Below are 13,513 nucleotides of genomic sequence, written 5' to 3'. Positions count from 1 at the left end.
GACTTGTTGAAAGGTTTTTAGTGTATTCTTTTAACAGATAGGGGTAAAGAAATTTCTGCATTTGTAACACCTTCTGGGCTGTATGAGTACAATGTCATGCCTTTTGGAATGAAGAATGCTCCGGGGACATTTCAAAAAATGATTCATTCAGAGGATGAAGCACACAGCTGCTGACATAGATTAGTTATAAGTAGTGACATGAGGGAAGAGTGTGTCCTTGAGTTAGAAGAATTGTTAAATTGACTTTCAAAAGCAAACCTCAGTTAATTTCAGTAAAAGTGAGTTTGGTCATGTGAGTGTTACTTATCTGGATTATGTTGTAGGACAAGGGCAGTTGGCACCAGTTGAGGCAAAGGTTTTGACTGAGTTTTTTGTTGCAATTAGTAAGAAAATACTTTGAAATTTCCTGGGATTGGCTGCTATCGCAAGTTTTGTGAAAACTTTTCAGGTATTGCACTCCTACAAAACTGCTTAAGAAGGGAGAAAAATTTGTCTGATCAAAATGTTGCCAAGAAGAATTTGTAAAATTGAAGGCTATTTTATGCCACTGACCTGTGCTTAAGTCACCTGACTTAGAGAAACAATTTTCTGTAGCCGTGGAGTCCAGTGAGTAAGTTGTGGGTGCAATGCTGTGACAGAAGAAGAATGATGATGACATTAACCATTCTCTATCCTACTTCTCTAAGTTGTTTAATGATCAGAAAATTATTCCACTATCAAGAAAGAGTTGTTTGCTTTCGTGTTGGCTCTACAACATTTTGATGTTTAAATTTGTACAGTTTAAAAATCACATGATCATAATCCTTTTTTTTTTGGTGTAAAATTAAGAATAGATGCTTGTTAAATTGAAGTTTGATTTTGATTTTACAAGAATATGATTTAATGATAAAATGGATTAAGGGATAGGATAATGTAATTGCTGATTGTCTTTCTAGATGCTAAACTTTGTAAATGAAATTAGTTTCTGTGTGTGCTTGTAGATGAACATAGAGTTTTGCTTTATATTAATTACTAAAATTTTGCTGCAGATCAAAATTTATTTTGTGGGTAGGAGGTGTTATGGACCATGGACTGATCTTTTAGGCTGTGGAATGTCATCATAAAGGATGCAATTGTGCTGGGAACTCTGTAACTTGTGGTGCAGCTTGGTCGTGCTATGCAGACGGAGAGAGAATGGAACATTCAGAACAGCATTTGGAGTGGCGGAGACCCATGCAGAACTGTGTTAAAGGCACATGCCTCATGTTAATGAAGGGTTAAAAACCACAATATGAGAACTGAGGGAAGTCCTCTAAGGGAGCCTTGAAAAAGGATTTGTAAGCTTAGGGCAACACAATATCAGTCACTTCTCTCTGCAATGTTCAATGCGATCCTCTTTTGTTATTCAATTTTAAAAAAACTGAATTTGGATATTGAGCTTTGAGATTGAATTCTGTGAACTGTGGTTTTGGACTGACTTACTTGACTGACTGACCTGGGTTTGTTTTTGGTGGGGGGGGGGGAGGGATTTTTCTATTTTTGAATATTGGGCACAGACTGTAATGGTCTGGGTTTTCTTTTACATACACACTGTTTATAAATATATGATATATGTATATTTGTCGAAGTACTCGAGATGGCAGAGGTCGACAGCATCGAGTCCACGCTGCTGAAGATCCAGCTGCGCTGGGTGGGTCACGTCTCCAGAATGGAGGACTATCGCCTTCCCAAGATCGTGTTATATGGCGAGCTCTCCACTGGCCACCGTGACAGAGGTGCACCAAAGAAAAGGTACAAGGACTGCCTAAAGAAATCTCTTGGTGCCTGCCACATTGACCACCGCCAGTGGGCTGATATCGCCTCAAACCGTGCATCTTGGCGCCTCACAGTTTGGCGGGCAGCATCCTCCTTTGAAGAAGACCGCAGAGCCCACCTCACTGACAAAAGGCAAAGGAGGAAAAACCCAACACCCAACCCCAACCAACCAATTTTCCCCTGCAGCCGCTGCAACCGTGTCTGCCTGTCCCGCATCGGACTTGTCAGCCACAAACGAGCCTGCAGCTGACGTGGACTTTTACCCCCTCCATAAATCTTTGTCCGCGAAGCCAAGCCAAAGAAGAATAGATACTTATAGTGGGGTTAATTAGATTAAGACATTATATTGTTAATAGTCATTAATAAATTTAGAGTTAAAATTTAACCCTTTTGAATTGCTTCTTTTGTTGTTGCTGCTTTGAGGTGTAACAAAGATCACCCAAATTATTAAATCATGAATAAATTGCAAATGAATGTCGTCTTTGTGCGGGATGTGGTAGGAAGAATTTTTTTCACATTGTCAAACATCTTTTGAGCTGCAAGGAAAGGTTGGAATACTGCTACAAAAGTGGACTTGGATCTGTTGAAAAAAGTTATTAAAAGTCACCAAAGTTCAGAGGTTTACAAAAGATGGGTGAATGGCAATTAAAATTGAGACAGCTATTCAGGAAATCGTAGGCAGTTATTCATTCATTAAAGCTCGCCATTTAACACTATCGTACCAATAAAACTTGGGGATCTGGCAAACTGTTCATCCTTTTGTATCTAGATCCTCTATTTCCTCATCAGCAGACTCCAATCAGTGCAGATAGGTAACATCATCTTCTTCTTGCTGACTACCTGCTTAATCTCTTGCAATACATAAATGTGGTAGAGAAACTTAGCAGGTCCTGCTGCATCCATAGGAGGTAAAGGATAACTAATGCTTTGGGCCTGAGCCTTTTGTCAAGGTATGAGCTTAAAAAATCAGGTGGGCACCTGATTATAAAGGTGCATGGATGGGAGGAGAGGAGGGAGGAAGGGGCAGGAGCACAGGCTAATAGTTAAGAGGCTATTAGGTGACTATAGACAGGAGGGTAGAAGAGAAAAAGGATGAGAAATGTTGGGGAAGCTCTGATAGGATAGGGATATGTGGGGAGATGGAGGAAAGGAGACAGAAGAAAAGAAAGAGTCTACTATCAGCAATTTCTTTATCATCTCCTTAAAAATCTCAATTAGGCTCGTGAGGCACAACCTGCCCTTTACAAAGCCATGCCGACTATCCCTATTAAGACTATGCATTTAAGAAGTATCTTTTATTAATTTGACAATCTTATGTACTTGAATATCGTGAACAACCATGAAAGAATTTGTATCACATTCTTGTTGTAGTTTTTACAAGTAGTTTTACAGTTTAGCAGTTTGAGATTTTTTTCTTTCCCTCCAACAGGGACGACAGTAAACCTGGAAGATTTTTTGTTGTTGGAGCTTTTACAGTGGTTTAAAGAAGATTTTTTCCAATGGGTTGACTCTCTTCCATGTGATAAGTGTGGAGAAGTAACAGAATCATCAGGTTCACTTCCACCATCCAGTGAAGATCAAAGATGGGGTGCTGAAAGAGTTGAAAATCATTTTTGCCATAAATGTCACATCAGCAATCGATTTCCAAGGTATGTAAGTATGGGGTACACAGCGTGACTGCATGAATGAAAATTTGCTATACTCCATTCTCTTGAGATTCTGTATTATATTCCTGATATGTCACCATGTATTTTCATGTTTGAACTAGCCTGAAACAATTTTCGTAAACTTATTCCCATCCACTCCAGTTCATTACTTTGTAGTTTATAAACATAAATGTATTTCTTAAATCACAAGTATTATCTCTGGTTTCCATTTAAAATGTGTTTTGTCTTTTTCCATACAGAGGGATACTGATAGATTGTACTGATTATTTTTATCTGGTTACTCTTCTAAAGTTGATTAAATGCTATGATTTCTTAATTTGTGAACTGAATGTAAATTACTCTCATGAATTCTACAGAGAAATAGAACAAGAATAGTTGCTTTTATTTTAAAACATGATGCATCTTTTAATCAAACAAGTATTTTATAGATTCCAAAGCAATATATGTACTCTTGGATGACGTGAGAATCATTTAAAGTCTTTCTACACGGATAATATTGCCAAAAATTCTTTGGAATTCCTTCAATATTTTCTTGTGGTGGTTTGGTGCATTTTTTCTATAATGACAGCATGTGCTTCTAAAGTGCTCTTTAAACAGGAAAGTGGCCCAAGAAGCTTTTCAAAAGTATAATCCAAAGATCACTGGTTAAAATGTTAGTAAATGAGGCTGTCTTTAATGATGATACAGATTGATAAGCAATAATTTGCAAAACTTGGGGCTCAGATGGCTGAAGATATAATTGCCAATAATAATCAAAAGGAATGTTGGCCATCCAGGATGCCAAAGAGCAAGTATTACAAATTAAGGTTCAGGGTGGAGCGACATTGCTTAGATTTGAGTGGGTGAGTTCATTAACTGACTGGAAACTAATAATTTTAGAATTGAACTTCTGCAATGTCTTGCAGGTAATGGGATAAATTGCAGTAGGATACAGCATTATCAGAATTTTTAAATTAACCCGCGCTTAGAAGAGTTAAAATCAGGAAGGCATTTCAGGAGAACCTTGAATGATAATACGTTTATTGGGGCACTCCAAGAAGGCATCTTTAATATTGAAGTTAGAAATGCAGTAACCTTCAGTGGGAGAGATACTGTTGTGTTGTTTTCCCTTTGACGGGGAAGAAACAAAGAATCAAGTGGTTTTGGAAGAAAATGGCCACTTCATCGGTTTATTTCTCAAGAGAGGGCAGTTCTACATTTCCATTTATAATGAATTTAAGAGTCCAGAGGACCCCAAAACCCAGCGGCAATAGATATTCACCAAGACAAATGGTTACTTAAACAAAAGGTGCTTTTAATTATCTTTAAACATGAAAATGAATCAAACTTTAACATCACTATTGACTTAACTAACCTAACTTAACCCCCTTCTAATTCTAAGCGCATGTGTATGTAATGTGTGTGAAAGTTCATAAAAGTTCAATCTCACTTCTCATTCCTCTAAGTTCACTGGTTGCATGCAATTCTTATACTGTGCACAAAATGTAACATTTATAAAGTTCACCAGGCTTTGGTGCTTGAAAGGTAAATGGTTACCGCTCAGGAAGGTTCTTGTCAGTTTGCAGAGAGAGATTTGTTATATGATGGATACCCAGCCACTTCAGTGTCTTGCTGACAAAACTTGCCCCCTTCAGGGCTCTCCAGATGATCACCTCTTTCTTTCAGGTCACCACAGAGTGCCTTTTTGTTTCTCTTATTCCAAGTGAAACATTAGACAGCCAGTCCTCTCCTCTTGCATGAACCACAAGGACTTTGACCAGGCTGAATCAAGCACTTACAACCTGTCTTCCATATGGGGTTTTCCACAAGCTTGCCAACTTGTTCTGTTCCAGTCCCAGCTGCTGTTGCTGGCTGTATCACCATAGAAGTGATCTCTGTGGGTCTCTCTCTCTCTCTCTCTCTCTCTCTCTCTCTCTTTCTCTCTCTCTCTCTCTCTCTGAGGAAAAAGCCTGTTTTGCTTGCAAAACCACATGACCCTCTTAGAACAGCTCCGGACAATCTGCAGCTCCAACAAGATCTTTCATTTGTTGGCTTTTTGTAAACAACAATCCATTAGTGAAGTCTCTTGGGCACTCTCCAAAGCTCTTGCAAAGACTGTTGGTCCCAACATGTCTAGCATGGGGCAGAGCTCCAGTATTTTAAATAAGATCTATTTTAAAGTGTTTGTATGTAACCTACTCTAACAAACCTTTCCCAATTTATCTCCTAAGAACATATCTATATACTCTGTCACAATGGTCTCTTCATTTAACCCTTGCCTGGGTTGGTGAAATCACCTTGTGAAAAACAAGTTCCAAAACCTCCACGCAAGAGGGGAATTTGTGAAAAGTCATTCATATGAATAAATATTTCTCTGAAAGCAAACCTATAAGAATTTATGAATTTTAGAACAGCTGTTTAAAAACTGAGTTTTAACACAAAAGATTTCTAAGACTGAACTTTAAAATAATCTTTTCAGAATTGTGCCTGAACTGTAATGATTTGGGATTTGCCACACACATATACATTTGTGCATAGTGGGATTAAGTTTAGAGTTAAGTTAGATTTTATATTATTAATAGTTATTATTAAAGAACAATTGTTTTGAAGATAGCATTGTCCTGGTGAATTTCTGTTGCTGCTGGTCTATATCATAACAATATGCACCAAAATTCTTGCTTGCTGCAGTTAAACAAGTATTATTGTTCAAAAAAAACCAAATACAATTGTATACATTAAATTACCCCAGTGCAGAAAAATATAATATTCACAATTACAGATAGTGCAACAAAAGAAACCAATAAATGGCGCAATAGTGCAGTCAGGTCTTTTTATAGACCTGCAGAAGTTTATAGTTGGGGTAGTTAGGTGAGGTTCAAGAGTCTGAAAGCTGTTTGGGGATGGGGGGGGCACGGTTCTTGAACCTAAAGGTGCTGAACATCACCCTTTATCTTTTTCCCGAAGATAGCAATGAGAAAAGGTTGTGACCAGGGTGATGGGGATCCATAAGACATAAGAGCAGAAATAGGATGTTCATCCCATCGTCTGCCCTGCCATTCAATCATGAGCTGATCCATTTTCCCAATTATTCAGCCCCACTGTCTGGCTTTCTCCCCATAATCTTTGATGCCCTGGCTAATTAAGAACCTATCAATCTCTCCCTTACTGGATTCACTGGAAAAAAACAATATCTTAAAAGTGCATCGTGGTAATAATTGGAGTAACATCTCATCATCTGGAATGTCTGCATCATTGAAGGTCTGACCAAGCAAAACCATGGAGATGATTGTGGAACCAAGGAGGAAGTCAGGAGAACATGATCTTGTCCTTATCAGAGGCTCAGTAGTGGAGAGTGTCAAGAACTTCAAATTCCTGGTTGTCAATATCTCTGAGTATCTGTCCTAGAGCCTTCATGTCGATGCAATCACGAAGAAGATTCACTAGCGGCTATACTTTGTGAGATGTTTGAAGAGATTCGGCATGTCACCGAAGACTCTTTGAAACTTCTACAGGTGTTCCATGGAGAGCATTCTGGCTGGTTGCATCACTTTCTGATAGAGAGGTGCCATCACTCAGGACAAGAAAAAAGGTTGTTAACTTGGTCTGTGACATCACAGGCACCGACTTCACTCCATTGAAGACATCTATAAGAGGCGGTGTCTCCTCAGGGATCCCCACCATCGAGGCCATGTCCTCTTCACTCTGCCACCCTCGGGGAATAAAGGTACAGGAGCCTAAAGATGAGCACTCAGTGGCACATCACCCTTTATCTTCTTCCCCACTGCCATGAGATTCCTGAATGATCAATGAACCAAAGACACTAACACTTCATGCATTATTTTTATTTATTGTTGTAAGGTGGTTTTTCTGAATATTTGCACTATGATTGATGCTGTAAAACAATGAATTTCATGGCTTGTTCATGACAATAAATTCTGATTCTGAACATCAGAGTCTGTACTTATTTTTTTGCCAGTAGTTTGAAGAGATCCTCTTTGTGGGTAGAAGCATTTCATGCTTCTTTTCCTGTTCATTGTTGGCCCACTGGTAGAATTGCCACTGACACCAGGGACCGAGGTCACTTGTTGGATTATGGATGCAAACTTTAGTTATCCTACTTTATAGTTGAAAAGATATAATATCACTGCATCTTGGAAAGGAATCCTTGTTTTTTTATCATGCAGAAAATGTTCTGTGTCAGTTGCTTGTAATTGGCAGGTTTTTGGAACAACTTGCATTTCCATGTTGTGGAGTATTTCAAGAAGCTGACAAATATAACTATGTAAAAACTGTATCTAAAATTCTAATTGATTTTAGTTTTGATTTTGGAATTGCTGTCCAGTGCAAACATTTCTACCCTGAAAGATGTGCTGTTAATAAAGAATTTCTTTGTATTTAAAACAATTGTGTTTTTAATTTATTAGACTTGAGCAATTCCATGGAAAGTTTATCATTGCTGACAACTTATCCATTGCTGCAGACTCCCTCTTTGTGTATTGAAAGCAGACTTTGAAATAGTTTACCTTTGTATTTTTTTTGTTATATCCTTTGGACAGAATATTGAATTTGATATTCATTCTGTGAACTATTTAGATATAATCATGCAGAGAAGCTTCTGGAAACTAGAAGAGGACGTTGTGGAGAATGGGCCAATTGCTTCACACTTTGCTGCAGAGCCATGGGGTTTGAAGCAAGATTTGTCTGGTGTACAACAGGTAATACATTTGCCACAAATTAATAAAGTTGGGCTTGGTAAACAAGTGCAGTGTAAAAAAAAAAAAGTGCTGGAGAAACTTACCAGGTCATGCGGCATCCATAGGAAGTAAAAGGCAGTCAGTAATTTAAGTAATGTTAAAACTTTGGCAGACACCTGAATAAAAAGGTGGGGGAAGGAGGGTTAAAGGGGAGGGGGGAGGAGGAGCACAGGTTCATAGGAATACAGGTGGGAGGGCAGAAGAGAAAGAATCTGAGAAGTGATGGGAAAGCAGAGAGCTAAGAGGGCAGCTAGGAGAAGTAAGAGGAGCTGGAGGAAGGGAGATAGAGGAAAAGAGAGAGACTCTGGGAGGAGGTTAATGAACATTAAGAAGTCGATATTGATACCATCTGCTTGGAGACTGCTAAGACAGAATATAAGGTGTTGTTCCTTCAATTTGCGACTGGCCTCGGTTTGGCAGTACATGAAACTGTCAACAGACAGATTGGTGTGGCAACGGTGTGTGGAATTAACATGCTTGGCCATGGAGGTCCTTGCTATTGCAGAGAATGAATGAAGAAGTGCTTAATGAAGCAGTCTCCCAGTTGCGTCCAGTCTCTCTAAAGTACAAGAGGCTGCATCAAGGGCACTGGGTGTAGTAAATGACCCCTAAAGATTCACAGGTAAAATGTGTTCACTTGGAAGGACTGTTTGGGCCCTGAATAGTGGAGAGGGAGGAAATGCAAATTTACAAGTGTAACACTTGCAGTCATAAGGAACAAGAATAGGTACAAAGTGGGCTATTGGTGGGAAGAGATGCATAGACAGGGGAATTGAGGAGGGGAGGGGAATATGTGTCTGGTGGAGGAAACTATGGAGAATAATACGTTGGATGTAGAGGTTGGTGAGATGGTAAGTAAATATGAAGGGAAACCTATTCTTGTTGCGTCGGGTTGGAGGGGAGGGGGCCAGGGAGGAAGAACAGGAAATAGAAGAGGTGTCAATGAGGGCTAAACAAATGACAGCAGAAAGGAAGCCAGATTTTCTGTAGAAGGACGACATCTCACATGCCTGGAATGAACAGCCTCATGCTGGGAGTAGATGTAGCGGAGATGGAGGAATTGAGAAAAAAGGTATCATTCTTACAGGAGACTGGCTGGGGGAGGTTGTAGTCAATGTAACCTGAGGGAGTTAGTGGGTTTATAGATGATGTCTGTGGATAGTTTGTCTCCTGAAATGGAAACAAAGGTTGAGAAAGGCGAGAGATTTACCAGAGATGGACCAAGTGAATATGAGGTCGGGATGTAAAATGGCAGCAAATAGATAAAATTGATGAGCTCATTATGGATGCAGGAGGCAATGTCAATGTAACTGAGAAAGATTTGAAGATCCTTGCCTGTTTAGGCTTTCAGCATGGATTACTCTACATGTACAGTGAAAATACAGGCATGGCTGGGACCCATGCAATTACCCATGACATCCTCTTTCATTTGGAGAAAGTGGAAAGCCAATGGCAAAGTTATTGAGTGCGAGTACAAGTTCTAACAGGCGGGTGGGGGGGGGGGGGTGTGGAGTGGAACTGGTAAAACCTGTTATTAAGGAAGAAATAGAGACCTTTGATGCCATTTTAATGCAGGAATGAAGTGCATAGGGACTGGAAAAGATGTGGTTCAACCCAGGGAACTGAAAGTTAGTTGGCCAAGGCCAGAATTAACTCGTACCCAAGTAAAGACCTGGAGCCACTACAATTCGCCTACCACCATAATTGTTCCACAGCAGATGCAATTTCACTGCTCTCCACTCAGCCCTGGATTACCTAGTCAACAGCCACATGTATATCATTGCTTTTCATTTATTACAGCTCAGCTTTCAACACCATCGTCCCCTTAGTACCGATCAAAAAGCTTTTAAAAACTGGGCTTCTGTACCTCCTTCTGCAACTTGATCCTTATCTTCCTCATTGGAAGACCACAGTCAGTGAGGATGAGTAACAAAATCTCTGCAGTCAACACAGATGCACCTCAAGGATGTTTGATTAGTCCACTGCTCTACACTCTGCACCCATGACTGTATGGCTAGCACCATTCAAATGCCTTCTACAAAATTGCTGATGACACCAACATTGTTGGCAGAATCACAGACAGCAATGAGGAAGTGAGAAACAGTGCCCTCCATAATGTTTGGGACAAAGACACTTTTTTCCATTTTTTGCCCTTGTGCTAAACAGAGTTAAATTTGTAATCAAGTAATTTAAATATAATTAAAGTGTACATTCCATATTTTATTCAAGGTTCTTTGTTTACATTTTGATTTGACCATGTAGAAATGACAACATTTTTAATACATAGTTCTCCTATTTCAATGCACCATAATATTTGGGACACTTAGCTTCACAGGTGTTTGTGATTACTCAGGTGTGTTTAATTGTTTCATTGGTGCAGGTCTAAGAGGACGAGGCTTGCTTCTAAGCTTTTGATCACCTTTGGAGACTGTAGTTGCTATTTTTCAACATGAGGAACAGAGTTGTGCCATTGAAAGTCAAAGGAGCCATTATGAGGCTGAAAAACAAGAATAAAACAGTAAGAGACATCGCCCAAACCTTAAGTTTACCAAAATCAACTGTTTGTAACATCATTAAGAAGAAAGGACATGCTGGTGAGCTCAGTAATCACAAAGGGACTGGTTGGCCAAGGAGGACCTTCACTGCTGATGATGGAATTCTCATCGTAACAAAGAATAATCCACAAACGCCTGTCCAACAGATCACAAATACTCTTCAGGAGGATGTGTCAATGACTATTGTCTACAGAATACTTCATGAACAGAAATACAGAGGCTACACTGCAAGATGCAAACCATAAGCTAATCACAGGAACAGAATGGCCAGATTACACTTTGCCAAGATGTATTTAAAAGAGCCTGCATAATTCTGGAAAAATGTCTTGTGGACAGATGAGTCCAAGATTAACCTGTATCAGTGTGATGTCAAGAGCAGTGTGGGACGGCCGAAGATTCAAAGCATGCCACATCTATGAAACGTGATGGGAATGTTATGGCCTGGGTACTTAGGCTGCCACAGGTACTGGAGCACTTATCTTCATTGATGATGTTACTGCTGATGGCAGTAGCAAAATTAATTCTGAAATATCTTATCTGCTCAAGTTTGAGCAAATGTCTCAACTCATTGGATGGCACTTCATCCTACAGCAAATCAATGATTCTAAGCATATTGCTAAAGCAACAAAGGATTTTTCAAAACTAAAAACTGGAATGGCCAAGTCAGTCACCAGATCTAAATCCAATTGATCCAGCCTTCCATATGCTGAAGAAAGAAACTTACAGGGACAAGTCCCCAAATCCAACAGGAGCTGAAGATGGCTGTAGTAGAGGCCTGGCAGATCATCACCATAGGAGATACTCACTATCTGGTGATGTCTATGTCACAGACTTGAAGCAAACAATGCATGCAATGGATATGCAACAAAGTACTGAACATGACTACTTTAATATACATACCATTGTTTTGTCCCAAATATTGTGGTGTCTTGAAATGAGGGGACTATATATTTAAAAAAAAATGCTTTAATTTCTACATGGTCAAACCAAAATGTATACAAATAATCTAGAATGTGCACTTCAATCACATCTGAATTGTTTGATTATAAATTTAAAACTGGAGCACAGGGGCAAATAAAGGGGGAAAAAAGAGCCTTTATCCCAAACATTATGGAGGGCACTGTAGATCAGCTAGGTGAGTGGTATCACAACAACAACCTTGCATTCAATGTTAGCTAAACTAAGGAACTGATTGTGGATTTCAAGATGGGAAAATACAAACTTTTAAAATTTAGACATACCACACAGAAACAGGCCATTTTGGCTTATGAATCCATGCTGCCCAATTTACACCCAATTAACCTACACCCCCGGTACATTTTTTTTTGAACAGTAGGAGGAAACCAGAGTCTGCAGGGAAAAGCCACGCAAACACTGGGAGAATGTACAAACTCCTTACAAACAGTGCGGGATTAGAACCCCGGTCCCAATCGCTGGTGCTGTAAAGGCATTGCGCTAACTGCTATGCCAATTGTGCCACCTCATTGGTGGTCAACAATGGAAATGGTAAAGAACTTCAATTCCTCGGTGTCAACATCTCTGAAGATGTATCCTGGGGCCTTCATGTCAATGCAATCATGAAGAAGGCTTGCCAACAGCTATATTTTGTTATGAGTTTGTGGATATTTAGTACGTCTTCAAAGACTTGCAAATTTGTACATCTGTACTGTGGAGAGCATTCTGACTGATTGCATTACTGTCTGGTGTGGAGGAGTCAATGCACAGGACATCTACAAGGGGCAGTGTTTCAAGAAAGCAACTTCTATCGTCAAGAACCCACACCACCCATGCCCTCTTCTCACTGCCTCTCTTGGAAAGGAGGTACAGGATCCTAAAGGCATACACCCAACGTAACAAAAATACATTCTTTCTTCTCGCCATCAGATTTCAGAATGGACAATGAACCACAGACACTACCTAACTTTTTTTCTCTTTTGCACTTTTTAAAAAAAAATGTATTTGTACCAATTTTTTCCACCTTAATTCATAATTGTGTTGCTGCAAAGCAACACATTTCATGACACATGGTCATAACAATAAACCTGATTCTGATGGAGGGCATGGGAGGTATCCCAGATTTATATGGAAAGAAATTGGATCAAGGGGGACAAAATGAAGTCGATGTATGATGATTCCAGTTCAATGGGGTAGGAGTTCAGTTCAATGGGTCTACCAGGGAAATTGAACTTGTGAAGCTTGAGTAGGAGGTAGAACAGGGCAATGTGAAGTTGGGAAACAATGAGGTTAGATGTTGTGCAAGGAAGACTACCAGATAGTGGTGGTGCAGGAGACAGTAGCCTGATGAATCTTCCTGGGGTCCTGTTCAAGGGGTAAGTAAAAGGTGTCTGACAGCTATGATCTGTCCCAGCCTTGGTCATGTCCCTTTCTTAAAAGATAGGTATCAATTAATTTTGGGAGCGACTGAGTTGTTTTTGTTATCTAAAAATTTTCATTGTTCTTGGAACAACATCTCTGCATGGTGGATGTCAGATCCAAGGTTGCTAATTCCATTAGGAAAATCAGAGCTGTGCACCACTTGTTGAATAACAGATCTATGGCAATACATTGAAAGTTGACTTGACAGATGAATTTATCTACTTGGTTGGAAATTACTTATAGGCAATTTTACTAGCCCTTCAGCCAATTTATTTGTTCTTCCTAACATCAGATGTATGATGAAACATTTTCCAATAAATCATTGCTCTAACTAACTGGGTTTTAACCCATATGAATTACAATAGAGTTGATGTTTATTTGACATCTA

General features: G+C 39.5%; 1 protein-coding gene across 1 annotated transcript in view; it reads left to right on the top strand.

Annotated features, from left to right (window-relative positions):
• Nucleotides 1-13,513, top strand: part of ngly1 (N-glycanase 1) — a 58,517-nt gene that overhangs the window by 29,098 nt on the left and 15,906 nt on the right. Inside the window, exons 5-6 of the mRNA XM_069914006.1 lie at nucleotides 3,224-3,443; nucleotides 8,034-8,155. Coding sequence (XP_069770107.1) covers nucleotides 3,224-3,443; nucleotides 8,034-8,155 — 342 coding nt within the window. The remainder of the gene's footprint in view (nucleotides 1-3,223; nucleotides 3,444-8,033; nucleotides 8,156-13,513) is intronic.

The sequence above is a fragment of the Narcine bancroftii genome, chromosome 1 (genome assembly GCF_036971445.1).
Source record: "Narcine bancroftii isolate sNarBan1 chromosome 1, sNarBan1.hap1, whole genome shotgun sequence".
Taxonomy (NCBI): Eukaryota; Metazoa; Chordata; class Chondrichthyes; order Torpediniformes; family Narcinidae; genus Narcine; species Narcine bancroftii.
The sequence above is the reverse complement of the archived record's forward strand: the minus strand, read 5'-3'. Positions and strand labels throughout refer to the sequence as shown.